The sequence below is a fragment of the Carettochelys insculpta genome, chromosome 10 (genome assembly GCF_033958435.1).
Source record: "Carettochelys insculpta isolate YL-2023 chromosome 10, ASM3395843v1, whole genome shotgun sequence".
In the NCBI taxonomy this organism is placed as follows: Eukaryota; Metazoa; Chordata; order Testudines; family Carettochelyidae; genus Carettochelys; species Carettochelys insculpta.
In genome coordinates, this window is record NC_134146.1 from 37,365,954 (window position 1) to 37,385,589 (window position 19,636).

The window sequence follows — 19,636 nt, forward strand, 5'->3', positions numbered from 1 at the left end:
CTAGCCCCTATACCCCTACTCTGAGCCCCTTCCCGCACTCTAACTCTCAACCCAGCCTCCTGCCCCAAGCCTGCTCCTGCACTCCAAATCCCTTTGCCCCAGCCTGGAGCCCCATCCTACACAATAATTGCTTCATCCCTAGCCCTACCCCACAGTCATCATCCCCCCACCTCTAATCCTGAGCCCCTTCTCAAATGCCAAATCCCTCAGCTCTGCCATCACCACAGATGGTCCATGTGCAAAATAAATTTTGTGCACCAATATGGAGGTGATGTGTCACACATCATCTCTATATTGGTGTACATAACAAAGTTCACTCTGCACGTGGATATTTTAAAAAAAAAAAAAAAAAAAAGGAAACGTATTTATTTCTCAAAGATAAAAAGGTGTGCATAGTAATGCATCTCACTACAGTATACACTTTCTAAAATGAGTTTCCTGTCTATTAACTTGTTAGTTACCACTTTTATATCAGCATTTTGCTAATTACTTGTTCCATCAGTAGGCTGTTAGTTTCACGTAAACCTATTGAAATGTGCTGAAAGCCCACACTGATGCTGAGGTGGATGGAGAAACAGCACAAGACTTTAGAACAGTCAAAATTCTGAATTCAGTGGTGGTCTGTTCAGGAATGTCTCCAATTTTCCAGCATTTTGATGCAACCAATTGTGATAAACCACTTCTGTAGACAAAGGTTTGGGATAGGAATCTGATATCTGTTTCAAACGCTAGGAAAAAACCCCAAACTCATAAATTTCCATGAGTGTTACTTCAGCATTTTCTGCCTGTCTTGGACTTAACCTGTGACTTTTTTTCTGACTAGTAACAGGAAAAATGATGTCTGACTCAGTTTTTTGATTTTGCTAATTTGTTGGTTTTGTTTTTATGTTAAATAAAGCCAGATTTCCACTGCAATTGCTTTGTTTTTTAGGTTTGTGTTACGCCTTGCTTGTCATGGGAGAGCACTGCAATCCATTATACCCCAACCACAGATTTCTGATTGGGAATTAAGGGTGGACCTAGTTGTTTAATGAATATGCATTTAATGTATTGTTTTTATAGCTTAAACATCTCTTGTATTATAAAGGGAATATATAATTTCATTCTTTGACCCATTATTAGAAAACAGTGAGTGAAGACAAAGCTTTTCTTAGTGTACTGTGCATTCAGCATAGAGACCTATTTTTAGAAAAGAAATGCATATAATCTGCATGCACGATAATATACTTCTAGTAACTTATTTTGTTATGAATCACTTTACAAAAGCACAAAGTACAGTTGTTTTATAATCAGATAGGCAGTATAAAGAATTTGTAGCTCATAGTGTAAGACTCTTCCCTTCTTTTTCTCCTTTTTCAGGAAGGTTTAAGGCCTGGAGACACAACCAGCACTTTCTGCGGAACTCCCAATTATATTGCTCCTGAGATTTTACGAGGAGAGGATTATGGTAATTTGATTTATTTTACTTCTGCATCATGCATTTCCATTAACTTCCTTGTAAAATGACTTGTGGCAGAAAGAATCACCATAATTAATCAGACCCAGGGTCCAGCTAGACCAGTATTCTGTTGCCAGCAGCTGTTTCACAGAAAGGGGCAGGATACCTCATATTAGGCATATGTGGGACCGTTCATTTCCCCCATTAGTCATATAATCCCTTATAATTCTCACTAACCCTTAAAGTGTGAGGTTTTAATATCATCCACAGTTTAACTTTAGGTATTATAGCTCTGGATTGTTACCCATGTAAATGCCCAGTCAGTCCCTTTTTCAGTCTTAACTCTTAGTCTCAAGAACATTCTGTGACAGAGTTCCATAGTTGAGTTATGCGTTTTGTGCTGGGATTGAGGGGACAGAGTTGATTTGAATGTGCTACCCTTGAATTTCATAGAATTTCTTTTGTTGTGTTGTGAGAGAGAGGAGGAACTCCAAATCTACCACTGTATACTATTCATTATGTATTTTCTTCATGTCTCATCGTTCATCTCCTTTCTAAAGTAAACAATCTCCTTCTCTCCTGGGTCTGAGATAAATTTGCCTCCTCTCCTATCTCTGTGGTAAAGCATCTGTTAGCTTAGAACTGGATCACTTGCTCACTTTTTCTCACTAAAGACTGTTACACAGCTTGGACTGAGTGTCTTTTTCCCCTTAAGTACTAAAATGACTACTTAAAAGTTATTTAAGGTTGAGAACCTAATCTTTAGGGTTCCAGTACCAACCTTTCAAGTCTCCATTCCTTCTACTTCCCTAGAAATGCCTTTTTTCCTTTAAGTAATTAAGCAGAAGATTTCTGTTGCCAGTGATGCCGCTACCTTAAATGTACAATAATCTTTAGAACATAACTTCACCATTGCATGCCTTTGGGAGTATCAAGATTATCTGATTATTCATTTGTAAAATATACTTTGTTCTTTAGACTTATTTTAATAAGTCCTCCCTGATAAAATAGCTTGTATTTTCTTCCTTTTCTTTTTTAAATCCTAGGCTTCAGTGTAGACTGGTGGGCATTAGGTGTACTTATGTTTGAAATGATGGCTGGCAGATCCCCTTTTGATATTGTTGGAAGCTCTGACAACCCTGATCAGAACACAGAAGATTATCTCTTTCAAGGTGAGCATTGGTGATATTTTAATGTTCAAAAGATTCTGCTGATCAGCAATCCTTTGGCTGAGAGGAAAAAGTTGCCATCATTTGGCAATTGCCAATACAGTAAATCCTCGAGTTCCCCAGGGTTAGGTTCCTGCAACCCCTGCATAACGTGAATTTCCATGCAAGTCAGGAGAGATGGGAACCAGACTACAGCCTGATTTCAAGCTCCCCTAGGCTTGCAGTATTTTACCATACGTGCTGTGTGAAGTTGAGGCTCAGTTTGAAGCAGTGTGGTGTTGCTCCGCAGCAGTCCCCGCAATCTCTCCAGTGCCTGACAGAGACGGGAGCAGGCTCAGCCCTGCTGGGCTGCGCCCTGTGCCCTGCCTCATACCAAGGAGAGCAGATGTGGCATGCCAGCACTGCAGCCTCGGGGTGCCTTCCCCATTCACAACTGCTTTTCAGAGGCTTCTTCCAAGCAGACCTTCTGTGCAAAGCTGGTTGATGAAAATAACCCCCGAAATTACAGACTGGATCCTAGCAAGTGCAGGAGGCAGTGAACTACAAATGCTCCCCTCATGTTAGTTTAAAAACGTGTAAGTTGAGTCTGTATAAAGCAAGGATCTACTGTAAGCAGAAGATAGATTTGTAGAGCTACAACTGGAAACCCTGGCATGTGCCTTTGCTGGCAGCAGCCTTGCAAGTCTGTTTGTATGTGGAAGATGGGTTCAGCTCAGATGCCATAGTTTTCGCCAGTGAGGGGTGGCTGTGGTCAGGGCAACAGCGGGGGGTGCTGGAGGGCCACTGAACTACACAGTAGCTATGTCCACTGCTGTCCTGTCCATAGCTGCCTCTCCCTGTCCACAGCATTGGTCTGCCTTTGTTAGGTGGTTGCCCTTTTGGGTGTGGATGGAGACACCTCTGCCCTTTACCTCTTGTGCAGTGCTGGGACACTGGCAGGAAAGAAGTGTTACTACAAGGCCATGTGAGCTGCTGCTAGGTTTTTGGGTTGCAGCCAAGAAAGGTATCTCTCTGTGCTTCCTTTTCCGCTGCAGCCCTACAAACCTGCCTTTGCTTATGGCCATTTTTCCACAACAAAAACAACAGAAGTTCAGTAAATGGCATGCCATTGTCAGTATGCCGATCCCATTCTCATTAGTTAATGAGGTGGGATTGGTTCCTGGCAAAATGCTGCAGTAACAGCAAGTTCTTTATATTAAGGTTGATATTAAGTGGCATTTGGTGTATTTAGTGTTTTTGTTTTCTCTACAAAGAGAAGAACCTTTAACCATATGCAAAGATCTGATCTTGAGTTTTCTGTTCTCCTAGTTATTCTGGAAAAACAAATCCGCATTCCACGATCCCTTTCTGTTAAAGCAGCAAGTGTTCTAAAAAGTTTTCTTAATAAGGTAAGAGCTATAACCATATATTTTTGAACTTGAGTTTTTCAAGACTCCCATTGTCAGCTTACACTTAGGAGGGTATAACTGAAATTAAAATTGCCCCTGAGATGAAGCTTCACAAACAAGATCTGAACCTGTGACGTGCTATTCAAAAACAAATAATGCTGAATAGATTTTATATTTTTATATTAAAGTTTAATCTATTCAGCATTATTTGTTTTTGAATATATATATATATATATATATATATATATATATATATATATATATATATATATATATATATTAATTTTGAATATATATCATATTGAATGTTTTTGAATATATATGTATATTTTTTCTTTTAAACCTGAAACTTTGATCTCCAGACCCAGTGGTTAAACCACAAAACAAAAGGCCTACAGATGCATAGAATGGCCTTGTTAACCAGGCATCAGGGAAACAGTTTTACCATCATTGTTGAAACACCACTTCTGAAATTTCTTTGAGTTTCTGAATTCTCATCATTCTAAATGATTGCAAGTGGGTATACTTGGTGTATGGGGAATTCTGCATTGAAACAGAAATGTCAGAATATTTCAAAAGGAATTTCTGAAAGATCACTTAAAACTTTATTTTAAAACTAAATGCTGTCCCCCCCCCATGTTATTTAGTGAAGGCCTGGTTTGTATGAGTCCCAAGTGTGCAATGTATTGTGATGTTTGCACATTTTAACTAAAATCGCAGAGGGGTGTGTTTGTGTGTGGTAGTGATTACCAAATACAGAAGCTTGTAACTGAACTACAGTATATATTAGTCAATTCTTCCTTTTTCTGAAGGTGGAATGGATGATGTTTGGGCAAGTATCCGGGGGTAGTTGTGTTAGTCTGTATCCACAAAAACAAAGAAGTCCTGTAGTGCCTTTATAGACTAACGTAACAGACTTTGTTCGTCTGTAAGGTGCCACAGGACTTCTTGTTGTGTTTGGGTAGTACGTTAGTCAAATACACCTTGCATTACTATGTATTATGAAACCTGTAATGAGCAACTTTATCATTGTGCGCTAGAGATCACACATTCTCCTAATGATTTTTCACTTTAAAACATTTCTGTTCTTCCATAGGACCCAAAGGAACGTTTAGGCTGCCATCCTCAAACAGGATTTGCAGATATTCAGGGACATCCCTTCTTCCGCAATGTTGATTGGGATCTGGTACGTAAATATGTTGGATTGATTTCTGCAGCATATCCCTGAAAGTTAAACAGGATGCCAAATTTGATAATTTCAGAATTTATTACTCTGTTTCAAATTATACCGTGAAGAGATTATGTAACTTCCATTAACCCTTTCACACATGATAAGCAAAGAGTTTTTTTAATTTGCTGGAGTATTTTTAAATTATATAAATATGTAACTTAAAAGTTACCTTTTTAGAGTTCAGTCTTTTTTTAAACATTAATATAACCTCTGTGATAAAACCAGTATGCATGTTAATCTGTAGCTTCACAAAAAAGAAGCAGTCCTGTAGCACCTTGAAGACTGTGGTAGGCTGTTACTCATACTTAATATCATTTTTTTTTCTAGATGGAGCAAAAACAGGTAGTTCCTCCATTTAAACCAAATATATCGGGTGAATTCGGTCTTGATAACTTCGATTCTCAGTTCACTAATGAACCTGTACAGCTCACTCCAGATGACGAGTAAGTACCTCAAACTTAACAAAACCTTTTTTTGTGAAAGTATATTATAAAGGTGCAAGGCCAACTTGATTGGCTTCGTAGAAGATGTACCCAATGGGGGTTTTTACTGCACTCTACTGCTGGGGTGTGGGAACTTACATTCAGTGTCTGTTCTCTCTAGACTTGCAAAAATGAACTAAATTTTACATCGACATCATTACAAAAATTTTGGGAGTGGAAAACATGTTCTCAAAGTGTTCCTTTATGGAGACAGTCAATGAGTGCTGCTTTGGAGGTGGTCTTAAGGGTATCCAAAGAGACATTCAAACAGATTCCTTTAGTATTTAGCCTAAAATAGATTACTCATTTTATTTTAGGAGCTTGTGGGCTTTCTATAATATTAATAAAATAATTTTGGAACATTGTGCATGAGTAACTTGTAAGCACGACCAGCAGATAAATCTTCCATGATGATATTTATTCAAATATTGAGGACCTCTTGCATGTCTTGGACTGACTGCCTGACTCTTCCCTCTCACTTGAGATACCTCAGTGAAGATGCACCGAGACTGGGTCTGCACTTGCCCCCAACTTTGAAGGGGGCATGTTAATGAGGGTGACAGGAGATTACTAATGAAGTGCTGCAGTGAATACGCAGCACTTCATTAGGCTAATTTTCCCCCAAGGCAATTTCAAAGCTTTCAAACCTCAAAGTGTTGGCATGTGTGTTGCCACAGGCACTTCAAAGTGCTCACACTACTTCGAAGTCCCTTTACTGCTCAAAATTTTGGGGGCAAGTGTAGACAAGCCCTGACAGGTATAGCAATGAATTTCTTAATTTTAGAGAGGTTTAACATAACAGACCTGTAGTGAGCACTGTGCCAGGAGGACCTAAGGTCAAGGGAAGTCAAGCAGCTCCCATAAGTGGAGCCATCCTCCAATCTTTTTTTCCTTCAAATTTGAAACACTGCCTATGAATGCAGTGTTCAAACACCATCACCTCATAATAAAAGGCAGGAGGGGGCAGAAATTGCTATGAAGCCAGAAGTAACTTTTTTTAGAGATTAGCAGGGCAATACATTAGTGTTAGGATTTTGCTGCAGGGTGTTTGAATGACTTGGCATACTTTTTGGTGCTTGGATGAAGACCAGAACACATTTGTTACCTGTTTTCTTATGAACCTATCTGCTTGCTTGCTTGCTTCCCTACAACTTCTTGATTCCTGGTCCTCCAAGGACTGCAGAAGAATCTTCTCTTTCAGGTTCTAAAGTTTAAGAACAGCTCTTTAGTTTCCTCATCCTTTTTATGCATTTTTTATACTTAGTTTAGTAATATTACAAGTAGCAAATGTGTTAACTCAAGAAACTAACCAGTTTTTATTTTAACAGTGATATTGTAAAGAAGATTGACCAGTCTGAATTTGAAGGCTTTGAATACATCAATCCTCTTTTGATGTCAGCTGAAGAATGTGTCTGATCTCTTGGTTCTGAGCTGTGCCATATATTGCACCTATCACTTGTTTTCTGCACGGACAAAACAAGTTACTATTTGGTTGCACTTGCATCAAATGAAAAACACTTTACCCTTGCCACCAGCTATGGAGTCACCAGTTTTCAATCTTGTTTTTTACATCTTGCTATCATTTTGAACTTTTTGTGTTAACCTGCAAGAAAAAAATGAAATGTTAATCTTCCAGCAATCTTGCCAAAGTCTAATTTTTAATATAGAAACAGCCATTCGTCTCTAGGTGGCCTAACTCCAAGCTAGTGGATTTTTCTGTTTAAACTGCTGTATGTAAGTAATGTATCTGTCTGCTTAGAGAAAAATCTTCTTACTGCTTTAAGAGCATGTGTTGCATTAGGGTACATAATGAAACAGCACTGAAAGCCATTAATACTTGCATTTTAACAGGAACACTGACAAGACTTCAGTTCTAGTAACTTCTAAAGCCTCTCTTACTCAACTTTGTTATGTACACTGATCATTCCAGGTTTACAGTAGAAAATGTAGTGTTGCTCCCATATACCAAATTACACTAGGACAGCAGTTCTTTAAAGTGGGTAGCACAAAGGAGAGTGGCTACTTTCTTGGAGTAGGGAACATTGATTCTCTTCCAAAAGAAGACTGCTTTTATGTAATTGAATGAATAGATTCCACTCCTGAGCTACTTCTGAGTAATGACTGGGGTGTAGCGTGCACATCCGCGCACGCACTTTGGTATCTGAAAAGTGAGTGCCTTTCCAACTCTGTTCCTTCCAGCAACAGCTGTAAGTGATGTAAAGTGTCATTTAAATGAGTGGAACTCGTTTCATTCCCTGCCCCCCCCCCCTTTTTTTTTTAGGAACAAAAATCTTCATAGAAGATTCTTTTTAGCAGAAATGGGCAGCTAACCAAGAATGTAGAACCTCATGTTGTTTAGTCCTAAAGTTCTGTAGCTGTTTTGGGAAACTGAAATGTTTTATCTTACGGCTACACCCTAGCTGAGAAGACGACAGTAAAACTATAGAATCTTATTGCCATGGTGTTGGAAAAACATACCATTTTCACAGTGGAGAAAAGAATGCATGGGTTTATCCTTGTAACCCAGTATCTGAAAACTAGAAGGTCTGCCTTCACTGACTCCAGATTTTTTTTTTTGGGGGGGGGGCGGTGAGTGTGAGTGAGACAGAGAGAGAGAGTTATGAATAAGCTCTACCACTCTTAGGTGTCTTCACTAGACTCAGACTAATTGGCAGAAGAATTGGAATAAATTACAGTAATTTACACAAGAAGTGGCTTGATTGGAAGTGTGATTCTTATAAACGTCCATGTAGATAGCTAAATATTCAAACTACTTTTTGAATTTTTGAGGAGTATACAGGCTAAAGAGATGCCAAATATATGTTTGGTTTTAGAATATTTTTAAGGACAAGGGATTTTAGAGACAGTCAAATGTATACAAATTTTCCTGTAAAAGGATAAAGCTCTGCTATTAACTACTAGTAGAAGCAGACTTAATAGAACACTATTCTAAAAACACTATATATACCTTAAGGTATGTCCACACTGTGCTGGAAAAGCATATTATGGAGTGTGACAGTAATAAACTGCATTGTAACCGCCCTGTGCTCTCTGCTGGCATGCTCTAAAAAGTACTTAGTTTGCATTGTTATAGTTGCTAGCACAGTGTACACAAGCCTTTAGAAAGTTAAAATAACCAGCTTCCCCTTTGCTTCTGTTTCCCTGAAAGCTGTAGTGTATGGACACTATATTTTCAGTTTTGATGATGTGAATTATCTTCATTGGTATACTTTCTATACTTAAACTGTTTCGTACTCTTAGTAGCTTTAATAAAAGGTTGACACTAGTTGGTACCTGCCCATAATACAGTACCTATATCATTTTAGTTTATATTTGGCTACATTTGAAATACTGACAAGTTGTTTCATGTGCCTCAATTTTTGGGAAGTACTGAGTCCTCCCCTCCTCCTTCCCACCCATCTCTGAAAATAATACTCATGTATAATGTGTTAAGATGGGCTCTTAATTCACAAGCTGCTCTTCAGACTTAATCTATTTAACTCTTACGGTTTCATTGCTACGTGAGTTAATCTTGCAGTATTTATATCCTTTGATTTGTAAAGTGTGGAACCAACATCCACTGCAGGCCCTGTAGCAGGGTGGGAGGGGGGCCTGGTTCTGTGCTCCTGAAGAGGTGGGGTGGGGCAGAAGGATGGAGCCTAGGGCAATCTGCCCTTAGCTATGCTCTGTTTTGTGATGCTGCTCTTTCCTCCCTCCTCAGAGCTACGTGGAGTAGTGCAGCAGTGCTGCTGCAGTGTTTCAAATGGGCCTGGAGCTGCAGTTGCTACTGCTGCTGAAGTAATATCAGTGGTGGCCAAAGGACCAGCCCCCTTTGAAACATTAGGCTCCAGGTCAACTGCACCCTTTACTCAGCTTTGTTGGCAGACCAGCTTGTAAAATTGTGTTCTGTATAGAAGTTGGGAATTTGTCGGTATTAATCAGAGGCTGCTGTCAATGAGGAATGAACTGGATGCTCTACAGTGGCTTAACTTCATAGGATATTCAATGCAAAATAGTTTTACATAGGGAAGTATATTTCCAGATTTTCATCATACACTTAAAGATGAATGGCATTCTCACTTTGAAGTTTTTGTGCTTGATGCAAAAACATATTTTTTACAGATAATGTTACAGAATATATGCATTTTTATTTATGTATCTTAAATTTAAGGTCTGCCTTCTGTTTTATTATCAACCTAGTTAACAAAAAAGTGATATATATTTTAAACAATTGTCACTGCAAGTCTATTTTTTACTTTGTCTTCTAAACTCTAAGTGCCATGACGTTAACTGTTAATTTTTAAGTTGTTAAATGTGTAGAGGCTGTCTTAGTATATTCTGCAGGGAAATCAGGCATGGACAGTCAAGTATAGTAAGTTGTTATATCTTGTAGAGAGAAACTGTCTACATCAGGATCATGATGTGTTGATGTGGAGTAACTTCTTTTTTGTATACAAATTGGATTCTGGGTGCTGTTCTAGTTGAATACTGTAGCTAGTGTTTTTCCGTTTCACCTAGAACACTATTTTGAACATTATTCTGTGTAGTCATTTCCTGTATTTGTGCACACATTTTTTACATTGTCTTTAAATAAAACATTTATATTAGGCCTCTGAATCTTGCATTAATGGCTTATAACACACTTAGGGGATGATGTATGGTTTCATGAAATTGGATTGTATGCTGTACATACAATTTTATCAAAACAAAAAGCAGTCAAGTAGCACTTTAAAGACTAGCAAAATAGTTTATTAGATGAGCTTTCGTGGGACAGAAAGTGGGCCTGCCCCACAAAAGCTCACCTAAGAAACTATTTTGCTAGTCTTTAAAGTGCTACTTGACTGCTTTTTGTTTTGATAGTGTATAGACTTGCACGGCTTCCTCTCAGTTATTATACAATTTTATCAGACTCTTGCAAGTAGACCCACAGCATGACTTACATTTCAGAGTTAACTATAGGCCTTCAAACAGGGTAGTCCTGAAGTAGAGAGCCAACAAAAAAAATTGTGTACCAAAGAGAAAAGAGCATGGCTTAGGAGCACTGCTAGTCAGAGCATGACAGCATTGGGAATAAAGTTTTGATTGTTGGAAATAGCACTGTAGATATTAGCGAGAATGGGATAATTTTGTAGCTGTTATAGGGAGATCATGTTGCAAATGTAACCAAAAAATTGATTAATTTTGTATACAAAAATATTAAAAGGTATTTAAGGATATTGTGGTTTGACTACCAGACCATATTCAGTTAATCCCGGTTGTGTGTTTGGGTACATACGATGGCCTCACCAAACCATTTCCATTCTGCTAAAAGAAAAGTATCTTTTTTTCTGATTCTTATGTGGGCTACACTGCAGTAAGGACTTAGGGAGAAGTAAAGTCCTCTGAGGTGAGTGCTGCAGCCACCTCCTACACCATCTAACTGCCTCCCCTAAGTGCCCTAAAAGCAAAAAGGAAAGCATCTCATTCTCAAGATAAGTCTGACTGGCTTTCCCTAAGCAGTGAGGCCAAAACATAGGCTTAGTCTATGTCACTCTTGCTTGCAGATCCTGTGACTTTCTAGTATTAGAAGCTGAACATTCATGCTAGAGCATTCCTCTGGAATTCTAACGAAAGCCTCAAAAGACACTTGCCCTCCTTGTGTGATCTTATGGGTGATTTCTCTAGGATGTGATTTGTGACCTGGCTCTTTTGATCACTGGGTTGTTCCTGTATTATTAAATGGAAGAAGGGTTTGGCAAAGGTCCTACTATGGAAAAAGTTGAGACATGCTGCTCTTGAATTTCTTTCTAGGTGGGATTTTGAATTGAATGACATCAACAAAAAGGATAGGTAAAGCAACAGACTTTCTTGCAAAATTCTTGCAACTATGTTTTGCCAAGACACATACTAGTGCTGAGAACTGATAGATAGAAGTATCAAAAGAAAACTCCATATTTATTAGGGTTTTTTCCTGCCCTTGTCTCTCATCATGAAATAAAGATAAAATGAGGCTTCTCAAACTGGGGGTTGGGGCCTGTTTTAATGGGCTCACTGGGGCTGACTTGCTACTTACTGGAATCTAGGGCCAAAGCCTGAAGTCTTCAGCACTTGGTAGCAATGCTCAGGTTAAAGGTCCTTGGCTGAGGCAAATCCCTTGGGCTTCAACTTTGGCCCTGATTCCTCCTCCCCGCTCAATCCAGGACAGCTGGGCTCAGGTGGGCTCAACCTTCGCTTACTCTCCCTCTTCTTCCTGATATTGTGTAGTGATTTTTGCCCAGAAGGGAGTTGTGGTGCTATGAAGTTGGAGAAACACAGGTGAAAGTATATACTTAGGTGTCTAAACTCAGGCATCACTCATTTTGCTAAAAATAACTTACGATTCACATTGATACAACCAGATACTTTCTCCTTCTGAAGTTTTTTTGAACAGTTTCTTTTTTTAGTTTATCAGGTTCCTGGTATGCTTTTATATGCACATTGTGACATTCTAGCTACTGTAATTTATCAAATATTTAAATTTGTGTGAGATTGTTACATTGCCTTCTGAGGGCCGACTCAGGAAAAATATTAGGCTGCAAATTGGAAATGCTCAAAAGAAAACAAGTCATGCAACTGTTCCCGATTTCAATTCTAAGTTGACTAGTGTATGATATTTGGCCTAGAATATTCTCTCCTCTACACAGAAATATTAGCTGTCGCCATCCACAGATAAGGATATTGATCTAAATGGTTTGTAAAGGATAAATGGGCTTCTGCTTATTTTTGCAGTGTAGAAAGAAAATTCATATGGGCTACCCTTGAATACTTCTATGGCTGATTGGTAGGATTGTGACATCAAATATTAGCAGTACTAATTAAAATACAGGGAGTAATGAATGCAAATTTTCTGGGCTCACCAACCATTCTGCAATTAAATGGCATGTTCCTGCACATATTTGAGATAGCCAAGATCCCACTCCCAAGAAAGCCAGACAAGATTTCACCTTCCTTGGGTTTAAAAGGGGAAGACAGACAAGCAGAACAATCTTTTTTGGGGACACTAACAGCAGTTATTTAGGAAGCACTTGATACAGGTATCCCCAAAAGATCTGATCCTGCATGCATTTTGAGTGCCCTAAATGCTATTGATGTTAGTGGGAGTTGAGGATGCAACTTTTCAGCACTCCATAAGATTAGGCCATTAGTGAGGCCAGCGCTAGCATGTTAACAACTCAAGTTCTGTAGATGTAATACTATAAATACTACAATAGACATTTATACAAATAATCAGTTTTACACATACAAAATGAGAAGTGACTACCTAGGAAGGAGTACTGTGGACAGGATCTGGGTCATAGTAGACCACAAGCTAAATATGAGTCAGCAATGTAACACTGTTCAAAAAAAGCGAAAATCATTCTAAGATGTATTAAAAGGAGTGCTATAAGCAAAATATGAGAAGTAATTCTTCTGCTTTACTCCTTACTTATTAGACCTTAATTGCAGAATTTTAAACAGTTTTAGGTGCCACATTTCAGGAAAGAGATGGACAAATTGGAAAAGGTCCAGAGAAGAGCAGCAGAAGTATTTAAAGGTTTATGAAACATTAACTATGATAAAAGATTAAACAAACCCAGTTCTTTCAATCTGGAAAAGAGAAAACTTAGGGAGAGGGGACATAACAGCTTTCAAGTATCTAAAAGGTTGTTACAAGGAAGGAGAAAACATTTTCTCCTTAACTTCTAATAATGCAAGAAGCAATAGACTTATGTTGCAACAAGGAAGGTCTCGGTTGGACAATAGAAAAACTGCTGAACTGCCCAGGTGGCTGAGCCCCAGAATAAATGGTCTATGGAGGCTGTGGAATCCTCACCAGGGGAGATTTTTAAGACCAGGTCAGATACCTGTACTTCATCCTGCCATTAACTCAGGGGACTGGACTTGACCTTTTGAGGTTCCTTCCAATTTGAGTATTCTATAATTAATATTGCAGTAACATCTTTTTTTAACAGATGTAGCCTAAGGCAGGAGTGGGCAAACTGCAGTTTGTCCTGCCTGCCAGACCTTTTACTTGGGCCCTTAATGCCCAACTCTAGCACTCTGGACAGGGAGTAGGTTTGGGGTGTTTCCTCACTAAGCGTAGCTAGCAGAAGCAAGTCCCCACTCAGGTTCCTATGTGTACAGTCACCCAAGGGGCTGCACATGCTGTCCTGGGCCCAACTCTGCAACTCATGTTGGCTGGGAACTTTGGCCAATTGAAGTGACATCTGTGGACAGGACAGTGCACAGAGCTGCCTGGCCATGCCACATGTAGGACCTGGCAAGGGGATGTGCCACTGTTTCCAGAAGCTGTTTAAGGTACGCATTGCCTGGAGCCTGCACACCTGAGCCACCCCGCCCTCACACCCCAACCTGCCCTAGCCCTGATCCCTCTCCCACGCGCCAAACCCTTCAATCACAGCCCAAATCCTCCTGCACCCAAAACCCTTCATCTTCATGCTCATACCCCCAAACAGTGTCAACCACCTGTCCAGCCTTGACCCCTCCCTCTTCCACCCCCTAGACCCTTTGGCTCCATTTAAGAGCACCATTCTGTACTCCAACCCCTCCTCTCTGGCTCAACCCTAGAGCCTGCATTCCCAGCCAGAGCCATCACCTCTCCCATACCCAGCCCCAACTTTTGTGAGCATTCATGGCCTGCCATACAATTGCCATACCATAATGTGGCCCTCAACCCAAAAAGTTTGCCCACCTCTGGCCTAAAGTATCTTAAGAAATACTAGTAAAGTAACTGTTTTAGCTTAGCTTGTCAGAATAAAATACATGGCAAACAAATATTAGCTAGACTAGAAAATGCTTATTTATCCTTTGCTTCTGTGTTCAATTAAATTTTACTTTTTGGCTGTTTCAGAGACTGCATTAGGAAACATTAGCAAATGTTAAATTTATCTGTAGAAAACTCCCTTTTGTTCACAAATCTAACTTGAATGGTATCTTAGAAAACAATGAGACAAAATGTTTTTACACATTTAGCACTTTGACAAACAGTTTTAGCATGTGTGTTAACCAGCTCAACTGAAAGATACTTTTATTTTAAGTCTCAGTACAACATTAGTTGACACTTCACTTTGCAGGCAGTAATTTGGAACTTAACTTTTCACTTACACATTAGAAATGCAGATCAGTTGTCTCACTCTTCCCCTTCTTAGTGCATGGTCAGAGGCATCACCCACCCAAGACTACATTAAAAAATGTTAAAGTTGACCTGTGCTGGATTTAAAAAAAAAAAAAAAAGTGTCCTTTTACTTTTATATTGAATGTCTAAAATCTTGTGTGTGCACTCCATTTATTGCTATTTCAGAAATAACAGAACTCTCTCTTCAGGGCTTTTGTAGGACATGTTGGATATGTTAGACCTGTATCTATTTTTCAATTAAAGTGGGATAATGAACACCCTTTTGGGCTATATTTATATATTATAAAATACATGGAGAAAAAAAATCCCCTTTACGTATTGCAATTAAAGAAGGGTAGCTTGATTAAAATCAAGTTTCCCATTGATAATGCATCACATTTCTCAAACAATGGTGCAAACTCGATCACCAAAACATTAATTTATAACTCAGTAAAGTGTTTTACAACATCAAGGAGGATATACTTTGTTTCTTGATTTATTAATTTTAGGAAACAGGACATACTACTCTACCTATGTTAAGCTGCAGATGCAGCATTAGTACATTAGAAATAAGCCGTAAATCACGAACACAGTAGCACTTATTTTCTTAAAATAAATCTTGTTACATAAATGTTTCATATTTGCAATTGCAGCAGTTTCCTGAGTTGCCAGCTCATAGCTGGCCTTAAACTTTAACTTTCAAATTCTATTAATTCTAACAGATTAGTCATCACAACACTCAATGTCTGGTATCCTTAAAACTTCTACAAGTAGCTCTCATCTCCCCAACTCCTGCTGTTATTTTGATTCACAGACATAGAGAAATATGAGTTTTCCTGTTTTTTCAACTCTCAGCTGATGACTACGCCTTGAGTGAATAATGCTAAATGATGACAATATTCTGTGTGCCTGCAGAGGAAGCTACTGCTGTGAAAAGTTGGCATAGCAAATGAACTGTTCCAAAGTGCCTGGCTAATGATTTCCAACAACTCAGGTGACTGATTTTGTTCAAAACATCATCAGTAAATACCTACTGATTAAACGGTTTTGTTCCAGCCCTGAACTTTCTTATGACTGGCATAACTGAGGAGTGATTTTGAAATGCCCGTGACATGGCAGCAGCAGCATTCCAAGTTAGGTATTTACCGCTATATCTAGAATCAAGAATGTTTGCAAGAAACCATGGTGGAATTAGTGCTTGATCCATTTGCTTCTTTACTGCCCCCAGTTTAACTTTCTGGGTGAGGTATTTCTTTCATCAGTATCTTTTGAAGTGCCTTCCAAATGTTGACAGCATCAGCAATTTCTCTGAAGTTTAAGGCTATAGATAATAGGCATCTTCATACAGTAATATCCTCTACATTCCTCTTTAATCCAATGTTAGATACTTCCATCTATTTAATCTCTGTTTTCTTCACAAAGTTTTATGAGACTAGGCCAATTCTTAATAAACGGTTCAAAACATTCAACCACAGAATTCCATCAAAGTTTGGATTCTCCTGCTCTTTTCAGTGAAGCAAAATGGTTGTTATGGAAGTACCTTTTACTTCAACCTTTTATTTCTGGAGAAGAATTACTTAAGTCTTCAGCTAAAAGGTCTATTAAATGGACACTACAGCCATATATTATTCCTCCCATTTCTTCTAAGTACCTTCTCACCTTCAAGTTTGTAGCATTATCTATGACAAAACTGTACAAGTGACAGCTGAATTTTTGTTCAGGTTATTACTGTTTTCTCTGCCACTTATTTTACATATTCTGTTTTGTATGGGCATTTCCCAACATATCTGTTGTTTCTGAAAGATATAAAACTGCATCTTCTGTTGTCACACAAGCACATATTACTGGATAATTGTGTACATTGGTCCACCCAAGGCTTAAACTGAAAAATTTTCTCAGTATTATCTGCACTCTGTTCAACTTCCTTCTCATACACTGTATGTAGGAGCCTTCCACCACTGTCTGCTCTACCTGGTTGTGAGGACTCAACCAGGTCCATGAAAGTGTTTACTATGAACAAGGCAAAAAGGAGAGTTAGTGACATAACAAAAAAAGATTGTTTTGTTCTTTTATCTTGTTGGTATTTGCTGATCCTTACTTCAAACCTACCTATTATGGTGGTTTTACTGGATGATAGAAATCTTTTCCTCCTAATAATTTGTTCTCTGCAATACATTTAGTTGCAGCACAGCTGACAAAAGTACCATTAGATGAGTCTAAAATTGTTGGAGATACTCTGTCTCTTACACTTAAATGGACTCCTGAAACAAAATTCAAAAATGGTTTTGAATAGTTCACTCCATTATTCAGTTAATCATTTACATTTTTCCAGCAAGAATAAAGATCTAATTCTAGATTACTAAAAAAGTTAAGACTGCACTTAGTGTACAGTTAATTTTGGAGTAAGTCCCCCTGAACTCAGACACTTCTGTTTTTTGAGAAAACCAAGTATAGAATGGAGTTTCCTTGGGACAGCTGAGTTGTGCTGAAATAAAACAGAGAATAGAGCTCGGGCATCACCGTTATGTTTTGTGGACACAATGTTCCAAAATAAGGGACGTATATTATGGCCATGTCTACATTAAGAGAAATCTTCTAAATAGCCATGCTAAGGGCCATTTTGAAGAATACTAATGAGGCACTGAAAGGCATATTCAGTGCCTCATTAGCATGCTACTGGCCGCGGCACTTCGAAACTGCTGATTTTCACTCCTACACAGCTCGTCCAGATGGGGGTCCTTTTCGAAAGGACCCTGCCAACTCAAAATCTTCTTATTCCTATCTGCTGCTTGCTATCATTTTCTCCCAATAAGCAGCTTTCCTTATGATGTTTCGTTCTTGCAGCTAGGCCCTGCCTGTACTACTTGCACTGTTTACACTTGATACATTTTCCCCTTTTCACACACAATATTCCCAGATTGAGGGGGTGGGTGTGGGGTGGTCTCTTACACCCAAAAGCAATGACAGCTTTTCTGTGGCAGAAGTGTGGGGAAGTACAGGAAGCTGTGAACATGTATTGGATAATGTCTTCCCTTTTTCTTTCCTGTCCACTTCACTGTTCCTTTTCATGCTGCCTCTGTCCTCTTCTATATATTATCTTTGTCTGTAAGTCAGGGATAGAGAACCTACCCTATGGGCTGGATCTGGCCTTGATCCAGCCTGTGAGGCTCCAGGCTCCCCCTCAGCACTACAGGAGGAAAGCCAGGTTTGGGTGGCATCAACACTAAAGCCCCCTGTATGGCTGGCCCTTTCTTGAAGCAGGAGGTAGGGGCTGTGTGTGCTGCCATTACCCCTCTCACCTGACTGCTGGGGGAATGGCAGCACAAGAGAAGCTAATGCTCACTTGCAGTCTTTTCCCCTGCTGCTCTGATTGGCCACAATTCCCAGCCAATGAGTGGCAAAGGATGGTGCCTACAAGTATAGAGCTGTACAGAGCAATGTGTTCTTGGCTGGAGTTGTGCTGAGTAAGTGCCCCAATCTTGTCCTCTCCTGCATTCCCACCCACCGCCCCCGGCCCCTTGTCTCCCCTGCTCCTGCTCCCTCACTTTGAGCAATATTTCAAACTCTTCTCATCCTTGGGAAACTTGAAATTCATGGGAAAGCTGAATATTACTCCCTAGCAGAAACTGTTCCCATCCCCACTCCATCAACATGACAGGGGAGGGAGAGGACTCCTGAACTAACTTCCTGCCCACAGGACTGTAGTATTTTTGTGTGCCATTTTTTCCCTCTTCTCCCACATTGTAAGAAATTTGTGTTCACTCTGCATCCCCCACTATGTTAGGGGCAGAGAGAGAGAGAGAGTGTGACAAATTTGGGTAAGTTAGCAAAATACTTCTTTGAGGCACCCTCAAATTTTACTGCTTTATGGTCTACCAACAAATATATGTCCAGATTCTCTCCATTCCATCCTACTGTTGAAGAAATGGGTCTGATCTTCTGATGGAGTAGTCAGTGCACAATTGCTCATGTTTTAAAAAAACCATGAAGTAGACAAGTTTGCATATAAGCTAATGGGACTACTAGTTTTCCAGCAACTGGTAGGGTTTTAGGTGGATTCTGATTACCTGGATCACCTATCCAGGGCACAGCAAATATTAAATAATTAAACATATGTGATAAATATTCCCATTTCACAGAGAAGGAAGGTGAGGGAAAAGTCAGTAACTTACTTTCAGATGTACTTGCGCAGCTGGATCTTCAAAAGGGAGCTGTGATAGGCAGAAGCTGTACAATGAAGTAGAGTTAGGCATACTACTGTTTTTCCTTATTCTAATTAAGTTCTTTGTTCAGTGTAAGAAGAAAATGACTCAACTACTTTGTCATGTGCCAGACACCAAAGCCTCTATCTATCTCTCCAGAAACTTGCATGCTGACAAGTTATTAAGCTGATGGAAGAAAGGGAAGTTTCTCTTTGCTGCAGAAAGCTTTAGGTTCAACAGTGAAAAGAAGGTGGTGTTTATATATTTGGGACTGAGTGTGCATGTAGGCTTCTCAGTGAAGGACATGTTCTGGGAGGACAGAGGGCTTGGGTTGCTAGATGTGAGAATGATACGACATGAAGGGATTTTGGGAGATCTGCTGGACCAGTCTCCTGCACTCAAGGGGCAAGACTAAGTATTCCTTTAGACCATCCCTTATGTGGGTATGTCACAAATGAGGAGCTTTGGAACAGAGCAGGACAAGAACCACCATGTTCAAATGAAGAGAAAAATGTGCGAATGGCTAGGCCACACTCTTAGAAAAACATCATCCAGCATTGTCTGTCAAACTCTCAAACAGAACCCACAAGTAA

At 39.4% G+C, this 19,636-nt stretch overlaps 1 protein-coding gene and 1 long non-coding RNA gene across 4 annotated transcripts in view; one reads left to right on the top strand and one right to left on the bottom strand.

Moving 5' to 3' along the window:
• PRKCI (protein kinase C iota) overlaps positions 1-10,317 on the top strand; it is a 50,091-nt gene extending 39,774 nt beyond the window's left edge. Inside the window, exons 13-18 of the mRNA XM_075004248.1 lie at positions 1,360-1,447; positions 2,485-2,610; positions 3,916-3,995; positions 5,092-5,181; positions 5,554-5,669; positions 7,037-10,317. Coding sequence (XP_074860349.1) covers positions 1,360-1,447; positions 2,485-2,610; positions 3,916-3,995; positions 5,092-5,181; positions 5,554-5,669; positions 7,037-7,124 — 588 coding nt within the window. The 3' untranslated portion in view covers positions 7,125-10,317. The remainder of the gene's footprint in view (positions 1-1,359; positions 1,448-2,484; positions 2,611-3,915; positions 3,996-5,091; positions 5,182-5,553; positions 5,670-7,036) is intronic.
• The window catches only part of LOC142018435 (uncharacterized), a 29,007-nt gene that overhangs the window by 3,009 nt on the left and 6,362 nt on the right, over positions 1-19,636 (bottom strand). For 2 of the 3 annotated variants that reach the window (XR_012646819.1, XR_012646821.1), the window contains exons 2-7: positions 19,014-19,068; positions 16,951-17,102; positions 14,832-14,936; positions 11,761-11,980; positions 7,019-7,311; positions 6,814-6,912 (exon numbers count right to left, since the gene is read on the bottom strand). This is a non-coding gene — a long non-coding RNA (uncharacterized LOC142018435). The remainder of the gene's footprint in view (positions 1-6,813; positions 6,913-7,018; positions 7,312-11,760; positions 11,981-14,831; positions 14,937-16,950; positions 17,103-19,013; positions 19,069-19,636) is intronic. The other variant, XR_012646820.1, reaches the window with a different exon arrangement.